The 26,366-nt window shown below is 43.5% G+C and overlaps 1 protein-coding gene across 1 annotated transcript in view; it reads right to left on the reverse strand.

The window, feature by feature from the left end:
* Nucleotides 1-26,366, reverse strand: part of GADL1 (glutamate decarboxylase like 1) — a 245,729-nt gene that overhangs the window by 107,459 nt on the left and 111,904 nt on the right. The window contains exons 4-11 of the mRNA XM_061129086.1: nt 26,166-26,256; nt 22,730-22,836; nt 21,929-22,044; nt 15,445-15,524; nt 15,266-15,320; nt 10,340-10,456; nt 5,359-5,423; nt 4,983-5,064 (exon numbers count right to left, since the gene is read on the reverse strand). Of these exons, the coding sequence (XP_060985069.1) occupies nt 4,983-5,064; nt 5,359-5,423; nt 10,340-10,456; nt 15,266-15,320; nt 15,445-15,524; nt 21,929-22,044; nt 22,730-22,836; nt 26,166-26,256 (713 nt within the window). The remainder of the gene's footprint in view (nt 1-4,982; nt 5,065-5,358; nt 5,424-10,339; nt 10,457-15,265; nt 15,321-15,444; nt 15,525-21,928; nt 22,045-22,729; nt 22,837-26,165; nt 26,257-26,366) is intronic.

Consider the following 26,366-nt stretch of genomic DNA (forward strand, 5'->3'; position numbering starts at 1 on the left):
TGGCAGGCAGGTTCTTTACCACTAGTGCCACCTGGAAGCCCCATATTTAAGTATATAAATATGCATAACAAAATATGCATCTTCAGATATTTGTAAAGGGCATCTTTTTCTTCATCCTTCTCCCTATCTGAATTTTCTGATTCTGGTCTATGATAAATGTGAATTACTTCTGAAATAAACATAGAAATAGACATTTAAAAAATCCTTATTATCTACATAGGTTTTTTTAAGAAAAAAAAATGTCCCTTTAACCATCTATAGCTGCTAGGTTAAACAGGAAGTCCTTGTGAGTTGGTACTGGATGGCAATGATAAGTTGAAACAGATAGGAATAATTCATACTCAAAAAGTCCTCTGATTATCATGTTTCATATCTTCATATAACTGTCGGATTTTTTACACTAAAAAGTTCTTCCAATAAACCTAAAAATCAAAAAGCCAATACCAAGATTTTTCTCCATCTATGCATCTGATTCTTAGAATATGCCTTTTATTTTAGATCAAAGCATCAAAATTGTCTTTGATTCAAAACAACCGTGTAGAGCCAGCATTTACATCTAAAGTCAACTTATTTATAATCACAGGTTTTTTTAAATCCCTGATTTTCTTTTTATCGCTATCACACAGAGTGCTGGTGATGGTACACCTTGGATAGTAACAGCTCTGCTTTGTTTTGGGGGCAGCCTCCTTTACAGACACAGGAAGTTAAAAATGCAAACGCTACAAGCTAGTCAGTCAGGAAACTGGCACTGTGAACGTTATGGCTCTGAGGGTACAAATCAGGGAATCCGTTTTTCCCTTAACAGGAGTATGTTACTAAGTAATTTGTTCTTTTCTTTAACTAGAATTACCCCCTTCCACTAACTGGAGAAGTAAGTCCAAATTAAAATCGCTATTCGTCAATTACCTGCTAGAGGTACGCTCAAGCCTTGGGTTGGGTGGTGGTGGTTTAGTCGCTAAGTCGTGTCCGACTCTTTGCCACCCCATGGACTGTAGCCTGCCAGACTCTTCTGTCCATGGGATTCTCCAGGCAAGAGTAATGGAGTGGGTTGCCATTTCCTTCTCCAGAGAATCTTCCCAACCCAGAGATCGAACCCGGCATTGCAGGCAGATTGTTTACCGATTAAGCTACAAGGGAAGTCCCTTGGGTTAGGACCAAGGCAATAAAGCTCATCAACTGTCATTATAATCACCATTAGCTCAAAGCGCTCAGAAGGCATAATTTGGGGTAGGGGAGATGTTGGAAACTCCTAGTTACTGTTGATATGAAGGCAGACATTGTTGAGGATTTTAAATTTACTGAATTATTCTTTTTTTTTCAGTGAGTTTTAATTTTTACCTCATTCTAGGAGGACTTGCTCAGCATACAGGGTACAGTAGTGAATACAATGACCTGGTCCCTGTCTACATACAGCTTATATCCTAGGGGAGGGAATGCTAAGACTTGAGAAATCATAATCACAAATGTGATAAGCACTTCAGAGGAAGGGAATGGGGTCTGAGAAGGAGCAATGGAGAGGCGACACGGGTGAGTCAGGGAATCTTCTCTAAGGAAGTAACACTTCAGCTACGCTCCTCCTAACATGCTTCTCTCGAGTCTGTTATCATCATCCTTTCCTAGTCCTCCTACTGTCTCCCTGGCCGTTCCAGCTCAAATTTCTCTCACTGTGGGTTCCTCTTCTTCTATCCCAAACCCAGGTTCTGAAGTTGTCCAGGTCTAAGATCTCCATCCTCTTCTCACTCCAAAGCTCCCCCTAAGGCACGCCCTCCCACTCTGATGTCAAGCATCACCTACATTCAACAATCCCTAATTTAGTTTTCCAGTCCAGAACTCTTTTCCAAGCTTTGAATCCATATGTCAGCTGCCTACATGACACCTTCCTTTGCATCCCTCACCGGAATCTCAAATGTAACATAGCCCATGCTGAAGTTAAGACATTTCGCTCTAGCATCTTCTCTTCCTTCAGCCATTTCTGTCTCCTTACATAAGACCATTCACTTAGCGGCTGCGTCACTCATCAGGGAGTCAACCATGACACCTGCTTCCTCCTCGTGTCCCATATGTAACTGGGAGTTCAGCCCGATCTAGTTGGTAGCTGAAATATGTCTTGAATTTTGTCACATTTTCCCATCTACCCTACCATCAGCTCTTGTTTGGGTACTGCAAGCCTTTTCTCTTCTTGTATCTATTCTGTTCCCTTCCAAATTGCTGTCTTAAATGGAAATCTTTCCTGATTACTCCTTGTTTTTAAAATTCTTACACTGTTGTAAACATTGAATCTAAAATTGTTAAAATGGCTTATAAGACCTTGCATGATCCATCCACTGCCTAATCTTTTGGTCTCATCTCATGCCAATCTTAGCATTATTCATTGTTCAATGAACCTCTTTCAGTTTTTAAAATTAAGAAGGAAAAAAAAAGGGACCCTCATTTCTTAAAGACTTTGCACATATTGTTCCTTCCATCTGGAACTTCTCAGGTCTGCTTTATAGCCTGAGTAAACATACTGTTTTCTGTCTCAGATATCAGAACATTTAGCTTCAAGTAATAGATTACCTGGTGGAAGAAGTTTTATTATTAATAATAGCAATAAGGATACTTACTTGTACCTTATATCACAAAAAGTCTGGAAGTGGGCACTTTCAAAGTGAGTACAATGTCATCCAAGACTTTCCCCTTTTCTGTCCTGCTATTCTGTGCTTGTCACTTTTTAATTTAGGGTCATGTAACCTCATGGCTACAAAGTGGCCGTCAGAGCTCCCTACATCATGGTCTGATACAACACTGTTTCTGCATTCATGGTAGAAAAGGGGAAAGAAGGCTCTCCTCTTGTGTATACCAACTCTCTCAGAAATCAAAACATTTGTTTCACATTTTCCCCTCATCATAGAGGTCATATCTGTGTCATAAGGTGACTCTTACCTGTCAGGGGGGCTGGTTAGATGAGCATCAGGAGAGAGAAGGGCTGGTGAATCATGATGGCTGGTGAATACATAATTAACTATTTCCCACATGGCCTTCAGAGCACTTACCAAATTAGTAATCAAACAACAGGCAGGCACACTTTGCTCTCTGTCTCCTCTGTGAGATCATATGCTCTTTGACTATGGGGAACACATCTGTTTCTAAACCCAGCAGCAGTACTGTGCCTGATCTATGTAGGAAGCAGCTGGTTGTGGGAGAGTGAATGAAAGTATGAAAGAACAACAGAGGCAGAAACCAGGTACAAAAAGGGGAGAAAACTCCCAGCACAGAACTTAAGCTGATGGTCGTCTCTCATACCTCACGGCTCCACTCTGCATTCCAGTTAATTTGAAAACAGTCTTTCATCAAAAAAGAACAACTTTTGAAAGTGCTGCATTCTCTGCACCGTGAACGCAATTTTCCTAACCTCTTAATCCGTGCCATGTGAGTAAACATGGGGACTTTAGTTTGCACTGAGATCCAGGAATGAATTCTTCAGCAAAAAATTTTTAACCACTGTTATAGCGCTAGATGATCCAGAAAATTTTAAATTGCCTCAAGGACATGAATGTAAATCAATACTTGGCTAAATCACTCCAAATGTCATTCAACAAGAAAAATTTATAAAAGCTAGAAAGTTATTTAAAAGAAGAGTCATAAAATTTGGGGTCTAAATTTTCCACTCCTGAGAGCATCACACTAACAGATAAAGAAGTCATCCAGACGACGGGCTGAGGGGGAAAGCGGATGTAAGATGCCTGGTGCTTGAAGGATGCTTGGCATAGTATTTTTGTTCTTATGTCCAGACCACAGGGAAACCTGATTCACTCCTAACTCTCTCATGTCCTACCTATGTAACTGTAGGCAAGTTGAATATATTCTTTGGTTCATAAATAGTATAGTAATCTTAAACCACCTTCCAGTTATAACATGCAGTCACTCTATTATTTATTTTTTTTCACTCTATTATTTAAAAACTTAAGTTAATAAAAGTTAAATGGCATGGAACACAGTCCAGAGTAGCCAATCTAATAAAACATGAAAGAATAGATTCACATTCCCAAGATGCAGAATCTGCTCATATTTTTTCACGAGTATTCTCTCTGGTCATTTCAAAACACAAAGGGCACTCACTGACATGCAAATACCACAAAATATTTTCTTTAAGAAAATTATGACACAGACGAGACGAGATTTCAGATTTTCAATACGGTTGTCGTTGGAAATAAAATTCCTTAAAAAGAGAAAATGACTTTAGCGTTGGCAAAGGGAGTCCCCTAAGAGAAAGGTGTAAACAGATGGCTGTGAAAGATCACCCACATGCTGCACGCAGATCTTGAGGAGGCATTTCTAAGAATGAGGCGGCACTTCGCAGCCTGGGCCACGGCCCACAGGATCCTTATTTAACCCAAAGAAAGCAGAGGGTTTTCACCTCTAACCAAGAAGAACCTCAGCCTGCTTGCCTCACAGCGATCCAGACCAGTCTCCAGCACTCCCCGGTGTTCCAACAGAAGCTAAGTACCAATCGCTTGAGACAGTCAATCCTCTAGTAAATCAGGGTTTGAGATCAGCCCTGAACCAACGTCTTCCCATAAAAATGGGCCGTTAAGCCCCAGCTAAGCATATTAAGCATTCAATTTAATATGTGACACACATCTGCTCTCCTTTCTCAGGGAGGAGAAGTTTCAAGATAACTTAAATTCCGGACTTAATCAAGGGGAAAAAAAAAATTCTGGCAATGTTTAAAACTGAGCTTTAAAATATAACCCCAAAGAGGGCAAGAGAGACCATTTAGCTGTAACTAATGAGATTATATAACACCTAAATCAAACATAGGTTACCTGAGCTGAAGTATTCCATCTTTTATCTGGGCCCATTCATCTTTCCATTTGATGCCCTCAACACTTACCAAAGATTGTCATCTACCTCTGGCCCAAGGCACAAAACACAGGCAAAAATGCAAATCTGGTAACCCACCCCCCCCCTCCAAGCCCAAAGGCCACAAGAGGAAAACTCACAGATTTGTCTTTGACGAGGAAAGCGCAGCACTGAATCCCAGCCATCAACATCTTGTGTGGGTTCCACGCCACAGAATCAGCTCTGTTACGTTAAACAGAGGAAAAAACAGGGTAAGGAGGGGAGACTCAGCTTCTTCTGGTGGGAAGAATGCTACGACCCACCGCAGGTACGTTCAGTATTCACGTCCAAGTCAGCGCTCCAAAGGACGCCCAGTGTGAGTGGTTTGGGGAGTTTGTTGTTTGGAGATTTTTTTTTAAAAAAGCAAAACTATTACTTAGTTTGGGGCCTATTATCAAAATGTCACCTAAGTGGGCACAGCCCAGACAGATCCCCTTGCCTGAAGAAAAGGCCCCGGGCCTGGGAAATCACGCTTACCTGTGGATACCCTGCAAGAGCCTGCGGTGCTTCCTGGACATCAAGGCTGAGCCACCCCAAGAAGCCTGTTGAGATAGTGATACAAACCAAACCACGTTATTTCAGTGTTATGTGTTTACCAGCCAGTTGTCATCTGATACAGTAAGTCGATATCAACCAATATGGACTCTGGGAAATTTTTTAAAATGTATTTATTTTTAATTGAAGGATAATTGCAATGTGTGTTGGTTTCTGCCATACATCAACGTGGATCAGCCATAGGTACACATATGTTCCCGCCCTCTTGAGCCTCCTGCCCACCTCCCACCCTATCCCACCCCTCTAGGTTGTCACAGAGCCCTGGTCTGAGTTCCCAATGGACTCTGGGAAATTTTGATCACCAACTCTACTCAGGTGTCTGAACCTCATTGCAATAGATGGGTCTCCATTGACACTTCGGAATTAAATCCCCACATTATAAAAAAACTGGTAAGTAACTCATTGAGTTGCCTGTGGACAAAAGACAGTCCACACACTCTAAAATCTTAGAATCTAAAGTACACAATAGTCCTTCAATGTTGACAACTCCAACAAAAGATAAGAAAGAGCCCAATATCATATGGAAAGAAATGGCAAGACTGCGTGCCCCATAGATGGGAAGAGGACGGAAATGAGAGGTCTCCAGGTTCTCAGAGCATCACAAAAGCTGAGCTCACTGGTGGACAGCGAAGGGGGGCCTCAAGCACAGCCTTCCCATTCAGGGCTGGGCCCAGGCGCAAGACAGCAAGTCACCCAGGGTGCACCCTTGAGGAGGCGCTCACTTGCAGAGCTGGGCTCTTACATGGCCCTGGGAGCGAATGTCTCACGAGGTTGTCAAGTACCAAACTGACGTTCTTATTTCTCACACTGATTCTTCCTCCCCTCCTCCAGACTCACTGACTATGGGAGTTCCTTTCCTCTCCTTATTCTCAGCTCACCTCTCCTTTGCTTAAAACAATTATCTGCCTAATGAACACTAAGGAACCTCAACTGCCTCACGTTCCAGCCCTGCTTCCCTGGACTAGACTCTCCAATGACCCCAGAAGTTCCCAAAGGTTTGTGGGCCAAAGCTGGTGCATAGGCACATCCTAAAGATTCCCAGATAGAGGACTGATGATCAGGACTGTCAGTCAACCCCTTGTCTCTGCCCTGTGTCTCCCACTGTCATTCATGACGGACCACGTGTGACCAAAGCTGAGCTGTGGAGGCGACTGCCCTCAGCCTCTGGGAAAACTTGATCTGAACCTGCTAACTGAGGTTCCCCAGGCCTGGGTTGTAAGAACTTGACCCTCTCAAACATGAACATCACTTACATTTTAGGTTCTTTTACTTCTCTTACACACGCTAAACTCTAAGTTGCCTGCTTTTCTCAATTTGCTTATCCTCCAACTTCTTGAGAACCTACCAGTGGCAACTAGGGGAAGGGTTGATCAGGAAGATTGGCCACACCCACCACTCTCACCCCTTCTGCCCAACTCACAGGTGTGCCCCCTGGGGCCTCCCGCACTGCCCTCTGCCTCTTTGTCCTCCTCAAGGAGTAGACAACGTTCCGCCCATCTTAGTGAGCTGGACTGCAGTTTTAAAATCCCAGGAGCTCTTTCAAGGCATCAGTTCACTGGTTTACAGGGTGGTTAGGCATGGTTGGGGGCTTCCCTGGGGCTCAGACAGTAAAGAATCCCTTGCAATGTGGGAGACCTGAGTTCAATCCCTGGGTTGGGAAGATCCCCTGGAGGTGGGCACGGCAACCCACTCCAGCATTCTTGCCTGGAGAATCCCCAGGGACAGAGGGATTTGACGGGCTGCAGTTCATAGTGTCTCAAAGAGCTGGACATGGTTGAGCAACTAAGCCCAGCACAGTACTGGCAGGGCTAGAAACAGCTCAGCCACAAGTGCAGTCCTCAGAAGAACTAAGGAGAGACCCAACAACCCGATGCCAGTGTCCTATTTACACTGGCCTCACTCTGTAACTTCCTCATTTCAGAGCTCGCAACAACATCAAACCAACGGATGCCATCATGGACCTCTGAGTTAGGTACCACGGGTACCATCTTACTATGCTTTTCTTTTTTAGTAACTACTTAATAATTTTAAATTGGAGGGCTAATCTTGAGAGGGAAGTGGAGGCAGGTGGAAGGGAAAGACGGCAGCTCCTAGAGCCTCCGATTTTAAGTGTAGGGTTTGCCACCTTCTCCAGGACGAGGACTTGGGAAGGAACGTGGGTGAGACACCACAGGAAGCGTGGCTGGGAGGGTGAGGATTTGCAGTGGCCGCAGCCTCTGCTTCAGAAAAGAGCTGGACCAACCCTGAAATCCTGGTCTCAGGCAGAGGCTGCAATAACCCTGGCTCTCACAGCCAAAACTTTCAACACGACTAAGGTTTTTCTTATTCAGCTGTTTAAAAATGCACTGTGATTAGCCAAATTTCAGACACTATCAGATGTAAGGGAACCATTTTTATGTGGACTGCTGAGAAAGAAAAACATATCACATCAACATACCACTTAGGTATATTAATGATGTAAACAAAATATGTGTATCTTTGAAATAGTAAGATACGGTGTACATGCTGGCCAACTTGGTTTTAAGGAAAATGCAGAACAAGCAATCCTGATTTCATTTTAAAAAAGAAACCCAAGTAAATGCCAGTTTTTAATATTTCAAAGGACCTTTAAAATACCCTCTAGAAAACTTCAAACAAGCCAAAGTTATCACTGTAATGTTATTAATTTTTTATCTTTCAAATTAATAAACTTGGTATAGAAAGTTTCTTCAAGAAAAGCTACGTGTTCCTGCACAGAATTTTTTCAACAGGACTTCCCTGGTGGTCCAGTGGTTAAGAATTCAGAGGACTCGGGTTCAATCTCTGGTCTGGGAAGATCCCACATGTGTGGAACCGCTCAGCCCGTGCGCCACAGCTATTGAGCCCATGTGCCTACAGGCTGTGCTCTGCAAGAGGAGCAGCCGCGGCAATGAGAAGCCTGCACACAGCAACGAGGAGTCCCAGCTGCCGCAACCAGAGAAAGCCCGTGGGGAGCAGCAAAGACCCAGCACAGCCAAAACTAAATAACATTTTTTACAATGTTCATTAACAGAATGATGTCTGTAATATTAGAGAGTGAGTGAGTATTGTCTCAGTGTTCGAGCCAATTTCTTTAATAAGTCACACAAACAGTTGTCAAATTTAATCTAATACTATAAACATGCAAACAGAACAATTTTCGTGGTTCAAATATTCCCTTATAAAAGGGTTTCCTTAAAAAATTCAACCTCTGATTTTTAAAAAATCTAGAGAGGTTTTCATTCACATCTTATCAATCACAATTCTTTCTAAGCCCCATAAATCTCTTAACATCATTCCCAATTTGGAAACTTCTATAGTTACTCTGTTTTACATAAACTATATAATCCATATTTGATGTTTCTTTTATGAGAGTAGAATGTTTAACTGCTCATATAGTTGATTTTGCCCCTATTTCCACAGTCACAAAAGTACTCACTTCATATTACCTTTCAGGACATAATGTATTATTATACTTCTAAGTCTATAAAAATCAATAACACATAAGTTGAAATGTGAACAGATACAAATTCTACAATCTCATTTAAAGTCACAAATAATTTACCTGACATATTGCCATTTGCATACTAATCAAACCTGTAACTCTGCTGAGCTTCATATGACTACTGCTGCTTTTGCCAAATATTAGTATACATTAGTATACATTTAATGAAAGCTTTGAGTTGCTAAAGAATTCTTTTGATATTATATCATAGAAACCTTACTTTCAATCATCCAAACTATAACATTAGGTGTAGGTGTATGCCCCAAACAAATGTTCAGTGAGTCAAAAATATTGTCCTTTCTTTGTCTGATACGGAAGGTATGAACCATTCACTCACTGGAGGAAAGTTCCTGAAGTCTCATCTTTAGGTTCAATGGTTCTTTCTACCAGGTTGAATCAAACTAATTAGCTGCTGGTGTCATCCACACACAAAGAAAGTCAGAAAGCTCAACAAGCATTCTCAACCAGCTGAACTCAATTTTTTAACCCTGAATAAGTAGAATTTTAAGTTACTTTTAATTAAGGAAAACAATATTATGAGCAACCCCAGGATCTATACAACTAATCACACAGAAAGGCCAACCCTTTAAGTTAGAAAAGTATAAACCACTCTCCAATAGCTAGCTATGACAGATCCAGACAAAAGCTGTTTTAATTACGGCATGCAGTGCAGCTATGTAGCGTTTGGCATTTTCTAGCTGACTGGAATCACAGAACGTTAGAGCCAGAAGATCCTTTACTGACCACATCAGGCATTTATTTCCCTCTTTACAAACGAAACCAAAACCCAACGAGTTGGGGTCACAATGAAGAGGAGGCAGAGTCGAATCCTAAGTCAGCCTCTCGACTGCACAGTGTGGAGGGGGTCCTCCACACTGTGTTGTCTTAATGACAGTAGATTCAAGGAAACTATCCAGGAGAGAAGAGGAAACAAGAGGAAACCTGGAAAAGTAAGCCAAAATACCCATCGAGTCTTGGGTATCCTCTTCCTTATTACCTAGCAGGATATGACATGCTTATCTCCCCAATCAGAAATGACCTTGCTTGCGCTCAATCGCTCAGTCGTGCCCGACTCTTTGCGACCCTATGGACTGCAGCCCACCAGGCTCCTCTCTCCACGGAATTTTCAGGCAAGAGTACTGGGCTGGGTTGCCATTTCCCTTCGCCAGGGGATCTTACTGACCCAGGGATCAGGAAGACACATATCTCTTGTGTCTCCTGCATTGGCAGGTGGATTTTTTACCACTGAGCCACCTAGGAAGTCCCAATTAGAAATATACGTACATTTAGATACAAATAGTTGGAGAGCTCACATCTAGCTCCTGAGAGCATGAAAAACTTCCCACCAAAGCTGCAGAAAGGCTAAAGGTTTAACAGATGTGCGCACATGGGTGAACTTACGTCTACATGGAGCCAGAGGCCGTGCCTCTCGCAGATGTCCGCGATCTCATCCAGAGGATCGAAGGCCCCCAGCACCGTGGTACCGGACGTGGCACACACCAGGAACGGAGCTGCGCCCTGCGAGAAGCACCCACAAGTCAGAGTTCAAGAATCATCATCGTCACCAGAGAATCCGCACCACAGTAGGTCGGCAAACACAGGCGTTATACATCTGGACATTGATCTGGTTTCTTTGGAGACAAACATTCATTCCGGAGTGTGTTTACATTTTTCCATCCCATGGCCTCTGCCTGATATGGTAAGTCACTTCAGTTGTGTCTGACTCTTTGCAACCCTACAAACCATAGCCAGCCAAGCTCCTCTGTCCATGGGATTCTCCAGACAAGAATACTGGAGTGGGCTGCCATACAAATAGCTTAAGAAAATAGAAAATGCGATGGTAATAGACTCCTTTGTCCCAGCTCCACATGCCTCCTTATTCTCTCTACTCTCATTTTCTTTCTTAAGTCTTCTCTAGCTTCCCCAGATAGAAAGTGAATAAGCTAGCAACTAAGACTTGGTGCTGCCAAGTAAATACATAAATTTTAAAAAGAAAGTGAATAAGCTCAACTGCCATGGCAAAATGCCTTGCTGTGTGATTCCTAACTCCTTCCCAGGGAGACTCATGGGGGCCCCCTTAGTGCCTCCAAAATAAGAAGGAACAGGCCTGGGAGACAGACCACAGCCCCAGGGGCAGGCCTCCTAGGCCCGTCTGCTCATCTCCTGGTGAAGGAAGTGTAGCTACAAGGCAACGGGTGTGCTGGGGACAAATCTGGTGACAGAGGGGATAGAGTAACCTTACTGGGATGCACTCCCCAAATGAGAGCCGTGATAGAGAAAATTATTAGAATGTGCTGGAGAAGAGGACCTGTGTCTTTCTGCCACGATTATTCCTCCTCATCTAGCCCACAGCTGCATCTTGCAGAGAGAGCAGGTACCGTGAGAAATGGGAGGAAAGGGAGGATGTGGGAACAGGAATGCTAACTCCCGCCAAGTGAGCCCAGCAGGCACGGCAGCCCCACAGAAGAGAGCACACGAGGCTATTTCCAGACAGAGCAATCCCACCATGCTGGCAAGGGTGTGCCTTGAGGGGAAAATCTGCAGACAAAGATGGGGGTGGGGAGTGAAAGTAGAATCCTGATCCAGAGCACCAGGAGTCAGGGACGACAATGCTTACTCGTCAAAGTAAGCATTTTAGGATGAGTCCTTTTCCCCCTCAATTTTATATTGAAAGACACTTGTTCTTATAATATATTTTATGTCCCATTTAACAACAGGGGTGTTCTGCTTGAACCAGATTCATTCCAATTTAGCTGACCTTTGACAGAAAGACATGACTTCTTGGCTTCTAGATGGAGGCCATCTAGAGCAAGGATGCTCAGCCCACATCTCCAGGCTGAGATGCCCAGGAATCACAGTGATGGTACACAGTGGATCCACCTGCTGTGTGGGGAGGGGGCTGTGACCCGTGGAATCCAGTCCACTGAGCCTCTTGGGAGCAGGGCCCGTGGCTGACAGAGCCCCTGGGAACCACGGGCTTCAGGGCTTCTGTCCTGTAATCAACTACCAAAGGATTATGTCTTTGTCATGCCCGTGACCTAAATGAAATGCGACCAAATTTACATCAGTCATTGAAAGCAACAGAAAAAGCAATTTACTAAAACCATTGAAGGTGTCTTTAATGCTGGGGCTTTCCGAATAAACTCTATGACATCCTGACAATTGTGAAAAATATCTATGCTAGCTATTATAGCCCATTAATGAGTTTTCCTCACCCTTTTAACAATCTAGCTACAAATATAAGACCCAGAAATTAAACTTTTGTAATCTGGATTTAACCTTCCATGTTTTTTCCCCTTTCTCATAGCTCATGCTACTAATGAGAAAACTCGGTGGAAATAATAATGATTGTGTGTTGCCAATCAGCTGAATTCTCTAACAAGTTTGTCATTTCAAATCCTCATACACAAAAATACCTCCACTTATTCAGCGATCATATTAGTCTTCTTTTTTTAAAATAAGCACTTTAGAACCTCTGGTGCTTCTGTGGCTTTCACCATCTTTATAACGGCATCAGGGTAAAGGTCACAGCTCAGTCAATTAAAACAATTGATTGTGGTTGGTCAGGGAATTGAATCCCAGAAGAAAAACAGAGTTGATGTACTATCTGCTACCTCTGTAAAGGCACAAATTAAAAGTTTGAAACAAACAAACAAACAAAAAAACTAGGTCTGAAGAACTGAGAAAAAGAAACTAGTCATGAGGTATGAAGATCTCAGAATGGATGCAAGGTCTGTCCTCAGTGAATCCAAGCTCAAGTTTCAACTGATGAAAGGAAACCGAGACAGACCAACTCTAACCCTGCTGCCCTACTTTAAAATGTGCCTAAAGCAATTCTTACTTTTTAAACACTTCCCTTTTCAAGTCTTCAGCTTCAGATATGCCCCTTTCATGGACTTTCATTGTCAAAACAAACAGAAATTTGGACGATGAAAATAATAATGACTGCTGTGGAATAAAATCCATCCAGTATGTTAGAAGATGAGTTCTTCACGATACTTTAAAAAGAAAAAACTGTTTGGCTGTCTTTCAGGATGCTTGGTAATTCACTCACTAATGTGAAAATTGGTAAATAAGGGGAAAAATAAAATATTGATTCTGTCTTGGCTTGTTCAAACTGCTCCTTAAGGTAACTAAATAGGGATGAAGGAACAAAAATGTTTATGATAGTAGGCCTGCCACTAAATGAAGAAGGAATGAGAGAATTAGCTAGAACGTCACTAATGAAATAGTGGGTCTAGACAATGATGACAAATGGCAGCAAAGTCCATGAGGTGAGAGGCTGATGCAGAGTTCTGTGATAGATGGACTAATAATATTATAACAGAAGGGGGCCCGAGACGTCTGCTGACTAAAGGGCAAAATGCCACCCATGGTGTCTTCCTGGTAAAAATTCCAACCTGAATCTCCCCAAGTCTCAATACCTAACAGCCAAACAGAAAATACAGAAAACAGACGGGGAGGTAAAGGAACACTTAAAGTCAAATTCTCAGTGGAATCGACAAAATCTACAATGTGGAAAACTCTACAGGACAAAGGACTTGGTTTCTCCGATGGATCACTTGCAGGGGGATAAAGGAAAAGAAGGCTGTAGGTGGGAAAACACTGATGTGATAAATCAACTGAACGCAGCACATGGACTTTATATGAATCCTTATTCAGACCACCTGCTGTTTATTATAAAGGACAATGGGAAAAAATCTAATGAGTGAATACTGGCTGATGTTAAGAGCTTATTCTTTCTTAGAAGTGTGTTATGGGTTGGGTTTGTTTTTTTTTTTTTTTTTTTTCAAAGAGAAAGTAAGTATCTTTTGCAGATATACGGAATTATTTGGAGATCAAATGTCATAATGTGTAGGATATGCTTCAGAATGATCCAGTGGTGTTCGGAGGGAATGGGAGCAAAAGTTAATGATGGTGAAAGTTGTATGACTTGTATGTGTAATCTCACTATATTAGTTTTACATATATTTAAAATTTTCCATAATAAAAAGTTTAAAATTTAAGAAAGAAAAAGAGAGAGAGAGAAAGGGAAGGGTGAAGGGAGGATGGAAGGAAGGGATCATATGAACCACACAAAAAGCAGAGTCAATATTCCCCGCCAACAAGCATTAACAACATAAGTTTCTTTGATAGGAGCTTCTGTAGAAAAAGATACAATTAGATTTTTAAAATATAGATAAAGCTAAAGGTGACATCTGTAGTCCACAGCAGAACAAACAGGTTTCAATGCAGAATTTTACTCAAGAGGATAAAGAAATCTGTTAACCTGTACCTCCAAACAACTATCAAATCCATTTGTCAATGGAATGTTTTAAAAACACAGATCTAAGGGACACACACCAGAAGCCAGTACATCTGCAATAAAAGCAGAACTTTTAAATAGAGAATATCAAACCATGCTCCAGACAAGGTGAATTCTGGAGAAGTTAAAAAACTATATAAAGAGTAAAAGAACAGAAAAACAGAAATATAATGTTAAAACTTAAAAAATAAAAATAAAAGAACTCATCCCTCAGTGTGAAGCCCTTTGAGGACAGAGAAACTTCTATCACAGCTCAAAATCTGAACACACCTGACGCTGTTGCTGCCTATTGGGAAGTGATGGGAGAAGGGTCTGAAGCTTCACTGGCCGCGGGGCTTCCAGGGGATGGGAAGGATGCATAGGAGTGGCTGGACCTAATCCATCAGGCGTTTGGCCCAAGAAGCAAGATGGCTGATGTCAGGCTTAAAAATAAAGCAGATATCGGGTCCAGGCCTTGCCTCAGTAGAGCAGGTGAGGAGGGCCATGCCTTGCCTCCTCCAGCAATGGGCAGGCCAGCTTTCAAACAGTCTGGAAGCCAAGAAGAGAGGACAGTCTGCCAGAGCAGAAATACTAGGCTCAGACCCAGCGGGGGTGACAGTTACGGATGGGCTTCACAGGGAAACAACCCAGGAGGATCGTGTGATCAAGAAGTCAGAAACCATCCTGAATGCAGCCCAGAGGTAACTGGTTTGGCCTGAGGCATCCTCAGAGTCAGGAGCTATAGAGCAGCAAGAGAGGCCAGAACAAGCTTCTGAAGCTTATTCTAGGCAAGAACCTGGTACAGACTGACATCCGTGTTTCAACAGGCTCCAGCCCCCTGGGAATGAGCACATTCGAGAAGCTCCACAGGACACTTAGAGCAAGCACCAGACCCAGCAGCTCTGCAGATGAGCTCCCTCCGCCCACCCTGAGAGGACCTCTTCCCTCCCCGACACACAGAGGGGGCCCGGCCTCTCCCGCATCCTCTCCTTCAGGCCCAGACACGCGCACGTTTCCCCTCCCTCCTCTCCTGGCCCACGCACCTCTTTCTTGGCCTCCTGCACGCGCTTCTCCAGCTCCTCAGGTATCATCTTTCCTCTGAGAGAACAGATTTGGGACACAGTCACACTCGGCAGAGAACAGACGTGGGACAGCTTTGTAAATGGTACCGATGTCCCCCGCCACCGCCCCGGCCAGGCTTCTGGATCCTGTCCCCCGTTACCTTCCATCTGTCTCCACAAAGCGCACATTCTCAGTACCGATCCCAAGAAAGGAAGCAGACTTCTTCATGGAGTAATGACACTACATTCAAAGAGGCGAGGGGGAGAGAGACACGGATACACGGCGTGAAAAAAGTACTGCGTATTAGCACATGGGTGTGTCCCACGGCTGAGCCCAATCGCTGCAGTAGTATTGCCTTAAAACATAAAAGGCATTCATTCAACTGAGCTCTTCAGTATGGTGGTCAAAAACACTGCCTTCCCTTGGGATCAGAGAAACCAAGATCTAATTCCAAGTTCTCCCCTACAGATATGGACCCTTGAGCAAAGAACGCATGCTCTCCGAGCCTCGATTTGCTAATCTATAAAGTGGCTATGTGGGTGCCTCCTCCATCTGTTTGTCATGCAGTTAAACGGTTCATGCATGTAAACAGCCAGCACAGAGCCTGGTGTATGAACAAACTTGGTCACTGAAGGTTGTTGTTTTCCATAACACTGAGGAAAAGTTTCTCTTGATGCTTCCAATAAAACTCAGTATTGATGGAAACAGAATCTAGTCCACTGCTGACTCAAAAACCCTCTAAGGGGTGATCAAGACTCTGTCTCAAAAACTGTAATCACAGACCACAGAAGAAGCCATTTTCAAGAGCGAACAATGAGTTATACATGCTGATCAGATACTTGGCTAGTCTCGTTTAATACTGACTATAGGACTGAAATTAGACATGAGGGAATGTGGCTAAAATCACAATAACAAAAGTAATAATAGCTTGGGAATTTCCTGGTGGTCCAGTGGTTAAGACTCTGTGCTTCCACTGCAGGGGGCACAGGCTCAATCTCTGGTTGGAGAACAAAGATCCCAAATGTGGTGCAGCCAAAAAGTAAATAAACAAAATAAAATTTTAAGAAGTAACACTAATTTACATATATACTATGAGATATAGCCCTGGCAGGAATGAGGCTAAGAGCTGTCTTTGGAATTAGGTCTTGTCTATTTCTTACTGGCAAATAGTACTATATACTCTGGATTGTTGGGCCTTTTCTCTCTACATAAATCCTATAAAATAATTAACACTCAAACACTGGAGATGTTTCTCTTTATACATCAACATGGACAGGCGGTCAGTTAATTCTTTTTCATGCCAGAAAAACTGAAGGTGCTAAAGGACATTATCGTACAAAAAAAAAATCCTCAGTCATTTAATTTGTAGGTATGAATACATTAAACGAGTAGACATGCCTTCACACTTAACTTGATACATTCCCTCAAATGTGGTAATTTTTCCCCTCTTTTGTCAAGAGAGTTTTATGGAGAGCTCTTTTTTTAACTCTATAAAAATACACGCCGAAGTAACACCATCAGGAGAAATGACATCATCCTAAAAAAAATTAATTTCCAAATATCGAATAGGACACATTCAAAATGCCTCTAGGATGCATTCACTTCAGGTTATTACAAGAACACATGCATAGTGAAGAGTAATAATGTACCTGAAAACATAGTTAATTCTCTACTTGCTACATCAGTTCACCATAGCTAAGGTGACAACTAAGGTGAATTATTTCTCACCAGAGACTGGGGCCTCTGGCACCAAACAGCTATTGATTTCAGAATGATAAATAGCAGCCTACCCCACTGACATATGCCAGTAAGGAAAATCACACTGCTTTGCCCTGAAAAATAGCAACATATCCCCAATCAATGGATCTGCTGAATAAAACCATCATCATCAGAATAAGAATAGCTTCTGGAGCTATTTTTGGATATCTCTGGGCAAACTGGGAGTCCAATGGCAGTCTCAAATGCATAAGGACAGATTTTTTTTTTTTCAAAGTCTGAAAAACTGAAGTCTAAACATCTGAAAACATCAGAGGAGGAAAAGAACCTTGGAAAGGGGGAAAAAAAAAGAAAGGGTGATGCTTCAGATATACTGAGTAGCTTCAAAGGAAGGAAAAACCTAGAAGCCAAGTTCAGAAATAACAGCTGCGTTTAGACACAAGAATGCCTGCTCCCTTCACCGGCTGGGTTTCACCGTCCCACAGAAGGTGCACGATTCTCAGCAGGCATTTATTTCTATAAAGACAAGACAGCCAATGCCCACATGAAGGACAGAACTGCATGGAAATTTTCATTCCTGGTTCCAGAAAAGCTTTCCTCTGTGACCTTGATTTTCTCAGAGCACTGTAGTTTTCCATGCTCAGGGGTTGTGCTGTGGACACTCGGAGTCCTTCTAACACGCTGGCTAGTTCAGTGCCCAGATGAGCTTCAGGCGGTGGGGAGAGCACGATCATGACTGTCATGCCTTAGGAAACGAGGAAAAGGAAGTATAGGGACTTCTCCAAGAGCACACAGCTGGTTCGATTCCTAAAGAGGCAGAGTCGGGATCCAGATGGACTGCCTTTCTGCATGACATCCTGGAAAGCACCTGCTCACCCCGTCCACGCCTGTGATGGTCCTGGACCTGGGGCAGCCTCACTAGAGAGCAGGGCCACAAAGTGGGTGGAGGGGGTGAGGCACCTCCAGTGCAAAAGTTAAGAAGGTGTGACCTTGAGACATGTACTCTGGTCACCTCACTGCCCCACCCCAGCCTGGACCCTGATGGAAAGGAACCACGACAACTGGCTGCTGGCCTGGGAGTGAAAAGGGCTTCCTTCCGCCTCGCCTTTGAGTGGCAGACAATATGCACTACTTCATGCTGATTTCCAAAATGATTTGAATGACAAAACTAAGATTTCTCTAAATTTAAGGAATTCCCATGTGCAAAGTTGCTTCAGTCATGTCCAACTCTTTGTGACCCCATGGACTGTAGCCCGCCAGGCTCCCTGTCCGTGGGATTCTCCAGGCAAGAATACTGGAGTGGGTTGCCATGCCCTCCTCCAGGGAACCTTCCCGACCCAGGGATCGAACCCATATCTCTTACATCTCCTGCATTGGCATGTGGATTCTTTAACACTAGCGTTCATATTTAACTGCTAACCAAGCTACAAATGTTTTTTACTTTAATTATCTCTCTCCAAAAGTTCCCTTTTCTTTGGGGCCCCTCTGGCAAGGCAGGGCTACTGTGGATGCACTGATAGTCTATGCTATAGGGTCTCTGCTATGATCGGCCCAATCTCCACCAATATCTGAGTGACTGTGGACACCTGAACTTATGCAAAACACCTCTAGAGGTGAGGACACACATTCTGCAAGGTAGAGATGGAATAGCTGCCCTGGTTCATGTAGGGCTGCACAATAACTAGAAAAGTAAGGCCACTGAACAAAACAGTCTGGGGAAATAATCAGGAGACCACGGGTCAGCACTTGAAAGCAAACAAGGGGAATATAACAAAAAGATTAGTATTTAGGATCTTTTAGGGAACACAGCTTTAATTCCTCTTTTAAACTAAGTAAGGAATGGATGTGTTGTAAGTAGTGGTAAAGAGGACACTGAAGTACGAATTAAAATAATACACATGCTGTGACCTGGGTCTCTTTGGCAGAGCAAGGAAAAAGGATGCTACAAAGAAACAGCTACAAAGAAGAACGTGGATGGACGGGGCAGACATGCATCTATTCAAGGCTGTTGTGTGTTCACAGCTCTGTGGAGTTCACTTTGTTATGGACAGGATGCTTGGGTCCCTTCAAATGTCCGGCCCCCAGTGTGATGGTCACTAGGGCAAAGTTCCTGTGGAATGAGTGTCCTTGTAGGAAGGACGAGGCAGATCCCAGTCTGACCACAAGCATGGACAGAAGAAAAACCACGTGAGCACAAAGAGGCTCACAGGCCAGGAAGCGGGCTCTCCCCAGAAACTGAATCTACCAGCACGTCGATCTTGGATGCCCGGCCTCCAGATTTGTTGAGAAATCCATGTCTTCTGTTCGGGCCACCCACTCTGTATTTTGCTAGAGCGGTCCGAGCAAACTACGACGCAGGTCGAGTGTGGCTTTCTGGCTTCATCTCCTGCTGGCACGTCAGCCGAGGCATATATTTCACCTCTTTTTGCACACACATCTCCAACAGAGATTTTAAAAAATACTCAGCTCTTGGTTTCACAACTCCACAAGGCTTCAGTTTTTTTTTCATGCCCAATTTGCCAGCTACACCTGTGTTACTGGTCTTCCCCAGGCATCATCTTCATTTTAGTCTTCCACAAATTTCTTCCCCACTTCCAGGCCAATTATTCCATAAAAGAACTCTGGTACATGTTATTTATTTATTCTTTTTTTTTTAATTTATTCTTAATTAATTAATTTATTTTTGGCCATACCACATGGCATGCAAGTTCTTAGTTCCCTGACCAGGGATTGAACCCGCTCCCCCTGCAGTGGAAGCACAGAGACTTAACCACCAGACAGCCAGGGACGTTCCTCTGGTACCTTTTAAACCAAATGATGAATGAGAAAAGGCAAAAGTAAAGGCACTGTGTTGATAGCAGGGCCCCCTTTTAATCAGCTTTTCCAGGCATGGACATAGCAATTCAAATGCAGAAGGGACTCTGCATTTCTGATATCCTAGGGTTCCTCCGCCTGAAATACTGAGGGTAGGAACCCATGCAGGAAACTCTACTCCATCATAGTCTCAAGACTCCATCATAATCTCAAGCCTTTCCCCTAGAAGTCCACATTCCTAAATAGCCTTCTTTTGCTACAGAAAGGACATCTTGTGAGGAAGGGCCTGGGGAGGTAAGTTCAGAATCTCAGATGAGACGCCTCCCCCTAGCTGCCCCAACTCAATGTCCACTCTGCATCTGGTGCTGAGCTAACCAATGGTCAGGCGGGACAGAGGAAACACATGGGGTGGTCAGGTTCCCGCACAGATTATACTTCTGTGGTAATAAAACAACTTCTGCTCTTGGAAGAGAGTAACAGATACAGGAAAGTCCAGTTGGAGTTAACAGAAAACTGTCAGATTTTTGCCCATCTCATGTGTTTGACAGGAGATCTAGGATTACTGCAGGAGGTACAGGAGGGGACGTGGGGAAAAAGCAGTGGTGGGATGGACAGAGGCCCCCACTGGAACCACCAACAGAAAAAATAAAAAGCATCCTTTCCAAGTAAGACAGTATTTGAGCTGCATCCCACGTTAGTGTAGCTGGGTCGTTCTCTTCCTTCTGAGAGCATGTGTGCTAAGGTGCTCGTCGTGTCTGACTCTGCTACCCCATGGACTGTACCCGCCAGGCTCCTCTGTCCATGGGATTCTCCAGGCGAGAGTACTGGAGTGGGCTGCCGTTCCCTCCTCCAGGGGGTCTTCCTGACCCAGGGATTGAACCTGTGTCTCCTATGCCGCCTACACTGGCAGGCAGGTTCTTTACCACTAGCGCCACCTGAAAGCCCTCTCCTCCTCCTGTTACTACAAAGATCTACCATTTCTGTCTAGGATGCGCCAGGTACCACTCTACATGCTCTAACTCATTCGATCTCTGGTGATAACCAAGCTCACACGGCTCCTGGGTCGTTTCTGTGGCTCCAGGCTGTTCACCGCCCCCTGCATCCAATCCCTTCTCCGGGCAGCTTTGCACAGAGTCTCCTTAAGAGGTGAAGTCTATTTCCCTACTTCTTGGATCTGGGTTCCTATATGTAACTTACTTTACCAAGAAAATGATGGGGAAACGACAACGTGCCAGTTCTGAGCCCGGAACGCAAGAGGCCCAGCGTGTCTCGGTGTTGTTTTTCACCTGCACCGCTGCCAGGACAACAGTGGACCAGCCCGCTGGAGCATCCCTGTAGTCAGCCCAGCCCAGCCACGCCCAGAGCAGCCACAGGCCAGGTAAGCCCAGCGCTGCTCGGCTGTCTCCAAACCTGAGGGCCATGTCTGGCTATAGCTGCATGCTGCTGGGTTTAGGAGGAATCTGTTACATATTAGAGCTAACTGATACAGTCATCTTTATAAATTAGGACACTGAGTCTCAGCGGGATGCATCGACTTACCCAGGTCACTCAGAGAGTAGGCAGTGGAGACAGGAGCTGACCCCGGGCAGCCTAGGCACGGGCCTGCGCGCTCACCCAGTCTGGCCTCTCACTGCAGTGGGGGGTTGTGGTAACACCCCCTCGTGTGTCTGTGTGACTCACTGTCACTGAATACCTCCCTTTCCTCGGAGGGCCCTCACGTTAGCCACTCAACACAATCAGTTTCCCAAGGAGATGGGAGCGGAAGACAGAGCTGAGATCAGGAGCAATCACCTAAATTCTAATAAATAAGACGCTCAAAGCAGAGATTCAAAGAAAGAGGTGGCACTTTGAAATTAAGTGTTCTCTTTTCTCCAACAACACGTTACAGACTATAAATCTTAAGTAAAGGTGATATACAAATGAGGGTGGTCAGGGCTTACAACATCAAATGCATCAGAATTTCTTCTGGAATGAAATACGACGCTGTACAGAGCACATGACTTACACACTGACAAAAAGCACCCTTGGGAGCCCCCAAACAAACAAGCCCTCTTCCATGACATGTTCATTTTCAGAAAATCTGTATCTCATATCAAAAATAATTTTATTTTTACCTCTGCAGATGTGAAAAGGATTAATCTTGGCAAGCCAGACAGCCCCTTTTCCTTAATACCAGGACAGTACTTATATCTGGCTAAATTCATGGCATACATATTGGACACTGAACCACCTGCAAAAACAAAAATGGAAATATGGATAGCATGACGTCATTGTCCCCAGAGTGCCAGCTACAGTGGGAGGCATGGATGGCTGTGGGCACACCTGTCTAATGACAAATGACTGTCAAAATCACGGGACGACCCCCTCCCGTTCCTTTTACACACGTCCTCATCTCCAACTCCAGAAGTTTTGGTCTCTTCTCTCATTCCAGAGTTTTTCTAAACTCAAAGCTTCCCATCTATGGATGTAGGGCTGCTACCCAAGTGTCCATAGCTAATAGTAATAATATTCTTTCTGTCTTTAATCCATAAAATGACAGTATATGCTCCTCCCTGGTACCCAAGAAAGACTGTAGGGGAAACAAAATACAATTCAGGAAACTTCTCAAGTAAAATGAATTGATAAGCTTGATAAACATATAATAGCCCTTCAAACTCCCACCAGTAGATAAATTCATTTGTGTTGGATATAAATCCAAAGTTTTAGACATCTCATTTGTTGGTGTGTATGTCATTTCTGTAACATTTACAGAAAATATCATACTCTGGAGGAAGGCACAAACTTGATCCTCCCCAAGGAGCATGATTCATACCTAACTTCATGTCATGTGGAAATCTGCAGGGAGTTGTTCCTCATATTAAGGCAGGAATAAAATTGCAGATGCTTTAATGGAGGCAATAACTAATTGTACTTACCTGGGTTAAATATTCCATCCCCTTCTTTCCAGCCAATAAATTCAATCATTTTCTTCAGAACCGCTTCTTCCACTAACAGAAACACTGGGGACACCTCATACGTATAACTAGATAGATATAAAAAACACTTCACTTCTATGGCTAGAGTCAAACCATCCCTATGGAGTCCCAAGAAATGCACACAGTTTTATGAAACCAAGTGGCTGCTGAAGTGTGGGGAGAGTCTTTGGAAACGAATCCATCAGAGATAAAGAAATACACAGAGACCGTGACAGTGCTGGTCATGGCTGGACAAAAGCCGGTAGCTGGTGCGCTAGGGACACTAGCTACTTCGAAGTCTTAATTTACAGAAAACTTTTGCTTCCAGTGGGAGAGAGCAAAGCAGTGCATCTGTAGTCTTTGTATTAGCCATGAGCAGTGGCCGTTTTGCTCTTCGGATGCTGTTTTGGAGGTTGGTTAAAGAAAAACCATTGTCGTGGCAACCAGGTTTATTAGGCTACTACCATGAGCTACCCTAGCAGTCAGCTGTAGAGCCTGGCTTTCCTCCACCACACTCACGTGTTGGTACAAACGGCAAGAGCACTATGGACATCTCTTACAGAGTGATGGTTTTACTATGAAGTGCTGCCTGGATCCCTGTTGTGAAGGTCCGTGGCTGAGAGTTGGAATGCTGTCAGCAGGGAGCATTGCTAAGTTAACCCCTTTAGGCATGTCCTGTGGTCATCCACAGCTGATGACTGGTCCATCTGGAGGACCAACCAGGCCTGGCCACGTGGGCCCAGCTCCAGAACACCCTGCAGAGCCAGGGTAGCTCCAGAGATCCATGGAGTCGCTGGTGGGGTCTCAGAGCCTGCATGGGGGCTTGACTCCTAACTCTGCCCAGCTGTTTCCTTCCCCTCCAGCACCCATATAGATCCTAGGGGTTGCCCTTAATAAACACCCTGCTCACTAAGCGCCCAGGAACCCCAGCCTGAGACAGTTACCAGGTTACTCTGTAAGCCTTCTTTCTTTCTCCAGAAAGCTAGAGGATGACTACTATGTATCATCTCCTTCTCCAATAATTAGGTGATTACACTAAATTGAATCTGAGTAAATGTGTACCCTAAATAAGTAAGCTAAAGTAAGTTAAACAGACACATTTAAATTTATAGTCACGGGATTTAATGCAATTATGCTAACATCTAGAAGAAGAAAAAAAAAAACTTTGGTAAAGAGGGGAAAAAGAATACTACTTACTGTGTATCACCTCCCCACGTGCCAAGCACTCTACAGACATTACATCATTTTTCAACAATTTAGGTTCTATTTTCAACCATGTTTAGGAAACTAACACATACTAAAAGTGTGAAAAATGGGACATATGTTTAAAAAATATTACAAATAAAAGGGAAATAATCATTTCCTTTTTAGTATGAAAAAAATACTATTAAATTTGTCTTTGGAAACTAGCTCAACTATAAACCTGGAGGTGAAGGAGGGGGTGATACAGAATGTGCTCATGGCTTAGTGAGATTTTGAGGGGCCTGTTCAGCAATTTAATACTTAAAAAGCCTCTAAATATTTCAGTAAAAGAACCCAGAGGAGGAGTTAGAAAAATCCCAGGACTTACAAGGAAAGGGTCATGGAATTGTGTAATTTTACTATATTTCCTACCACTTATCTCTTCTACCCACTGTAACCTGGTATCTGGGATTGTCTTGAATATTCTACCAAAAATTCTCTGACAGAAGTCACACATGACACCCATATTGTTAATCCAGGGGATATTTGTCACTCTTTGTCTTAAACACTCAACAAGATGGGACTCTGGACACACTCTCCTCCACGGCCCCCAGACTTCCCCTGGACTTTCTCCTCCTTCTCCCTCCCTGCAGGTGGGCACTCCGCCTCCCGAGCAGGGAATGTCAGATGCCCTCAAGGCAGCCTGAGCCCTCTGCTCTCCTCCCTCCATGTTCTGTCCTGCAAGCGGTGCTTCTCCCGCTCCTGGTTTATTTTTATTTGAAAGTGTCTCCATCCTGCTCATTAAAATCACTTGTTGGGCTATGAAAATGTATCAGTGCCTGGGACACACTGACAGAAATTCAGATTTACTTGGTCTCCATTGGGACTTTTCTTGGTGGGGGGTGGGGGTGGTATTTTCCTTTAATTTTTTTTTTTTTTTTAAAGCTCCCAGGTTGAGTTAAAGAGCAGGAGTTGAGAATGCCTGACTTAAGGAATCTCATCCATGACCGGTAACATCTAAATTTAGAATTTCATAAAAATACCAGGATTCCAGGCCCATGTATATCACAACTCTCCAAGAGCATACTCTTAGATATTTTGAAATTACTGCAAACACAAATGCTCACAACTGAAAACTGAATTACTGCTCTTGCTTTTTTCACTGTATACTTGAAAACTGTCATCTCAATGACTGACACGACCATCAACCCAACTATTAAAGCCAGAAACCTAGGCATCATCTTATAAACTTCCCTCATGTTCCCATTTCCAAGATCCAGTATATTCTCCAGGCTTTTCTGTTTTACCTTCCAAACACATTTTTTTCTATTCCTACCACTTCTCTCTAAATCCAAGCAACTATCATCTCTGACCTGACTAAGGCAATGCCATCCTAATGGGTCCCTTCCAATCCACTTTCTATATTTTCAGTGATCTTTTCAGTAGGCAAATGTCACTTAGTGATTTGGAAATCTTCAGAGGCTTTTCATTGTACTTAGAATGACTCATGAGCCTGGCCCACTGGGTCCCCCACGTCTGGCTCCAATCTTATCCCCCCAAAACCCCTCGCAGTTTTCTCAGCTTTACCACCCTGACTTTCAGTTCATAGCATATGTCAGGCTGTCTCCTGCCACAAGGCATTTGTACATGCTGTCTCCTCTGCTTGGAATTCATCCCTCGTCTTTTCACCCAGCTAACTTCCACTCATTCTTCAGCTCTTAGCTATCACCTGCTTAGAGAAGACTTCCCTGAGTGCACAACTAGGAAAATTGTCCCATGTATATTTATAGCATCATGTACCTCTCCCTCACTTGAAAATATTAATCTGTGCAGATCATTTTGATTAATTTGCATGCAGTATCTCTATATGTAGACTATTTGCTTCATGAAGGCAAAGCTAAGATCTGCTTTTACACAAAGAATCTCTCCAGCACCTTAGCACAGATATGGTTTTTCATGCAGGAATAAATGAAAAGTTGCTTAATCGATTTTCTCATCTGTTAAGTGGAGAGAATTCCTGCCTTCACCATCCCACAGTACCACTATCAGATCAAACTGCTCTTTAAACACTGCTAATGTCATAAGACTCTTCCATTATTTATGATGACACTGCACCAATGAAACAATTAAACAGAAGTTCATGAAATAAAACTTCATCTACTTAACAAAATCTCTAATCCATATTCAGTGTAAAATTCCAGTAAAATGTACTTACACACTTGGGTTTAATGCTTCTGTCATAAATCTGGCTACCAAGGAGTAATAATCAAGTCCAGCATATAACTGGTTGAAAAATCTTGGATGGTCTGTAAATTGAAGCAGAATATTAATTCACACAACAATAAAAAAGAAAGAAAACCATCGATATAGCAGTAACATAAGTGACTCCTCAGACAGTGAAAGCAGCTATACAAAG

This window comes from Dama dama, chromosome 24, assembly GCF_033118175.1.
Source record: "Dama dama isolate Ldn47 chromosome 24, ASM3311817v1, whole genome shotgun sequence".
Lineage (NCBI taxonomy): Eukaryota > Metazoa > Chordata > Mammalia > Artiodactyla > Cervidae > Dama > Dama dama.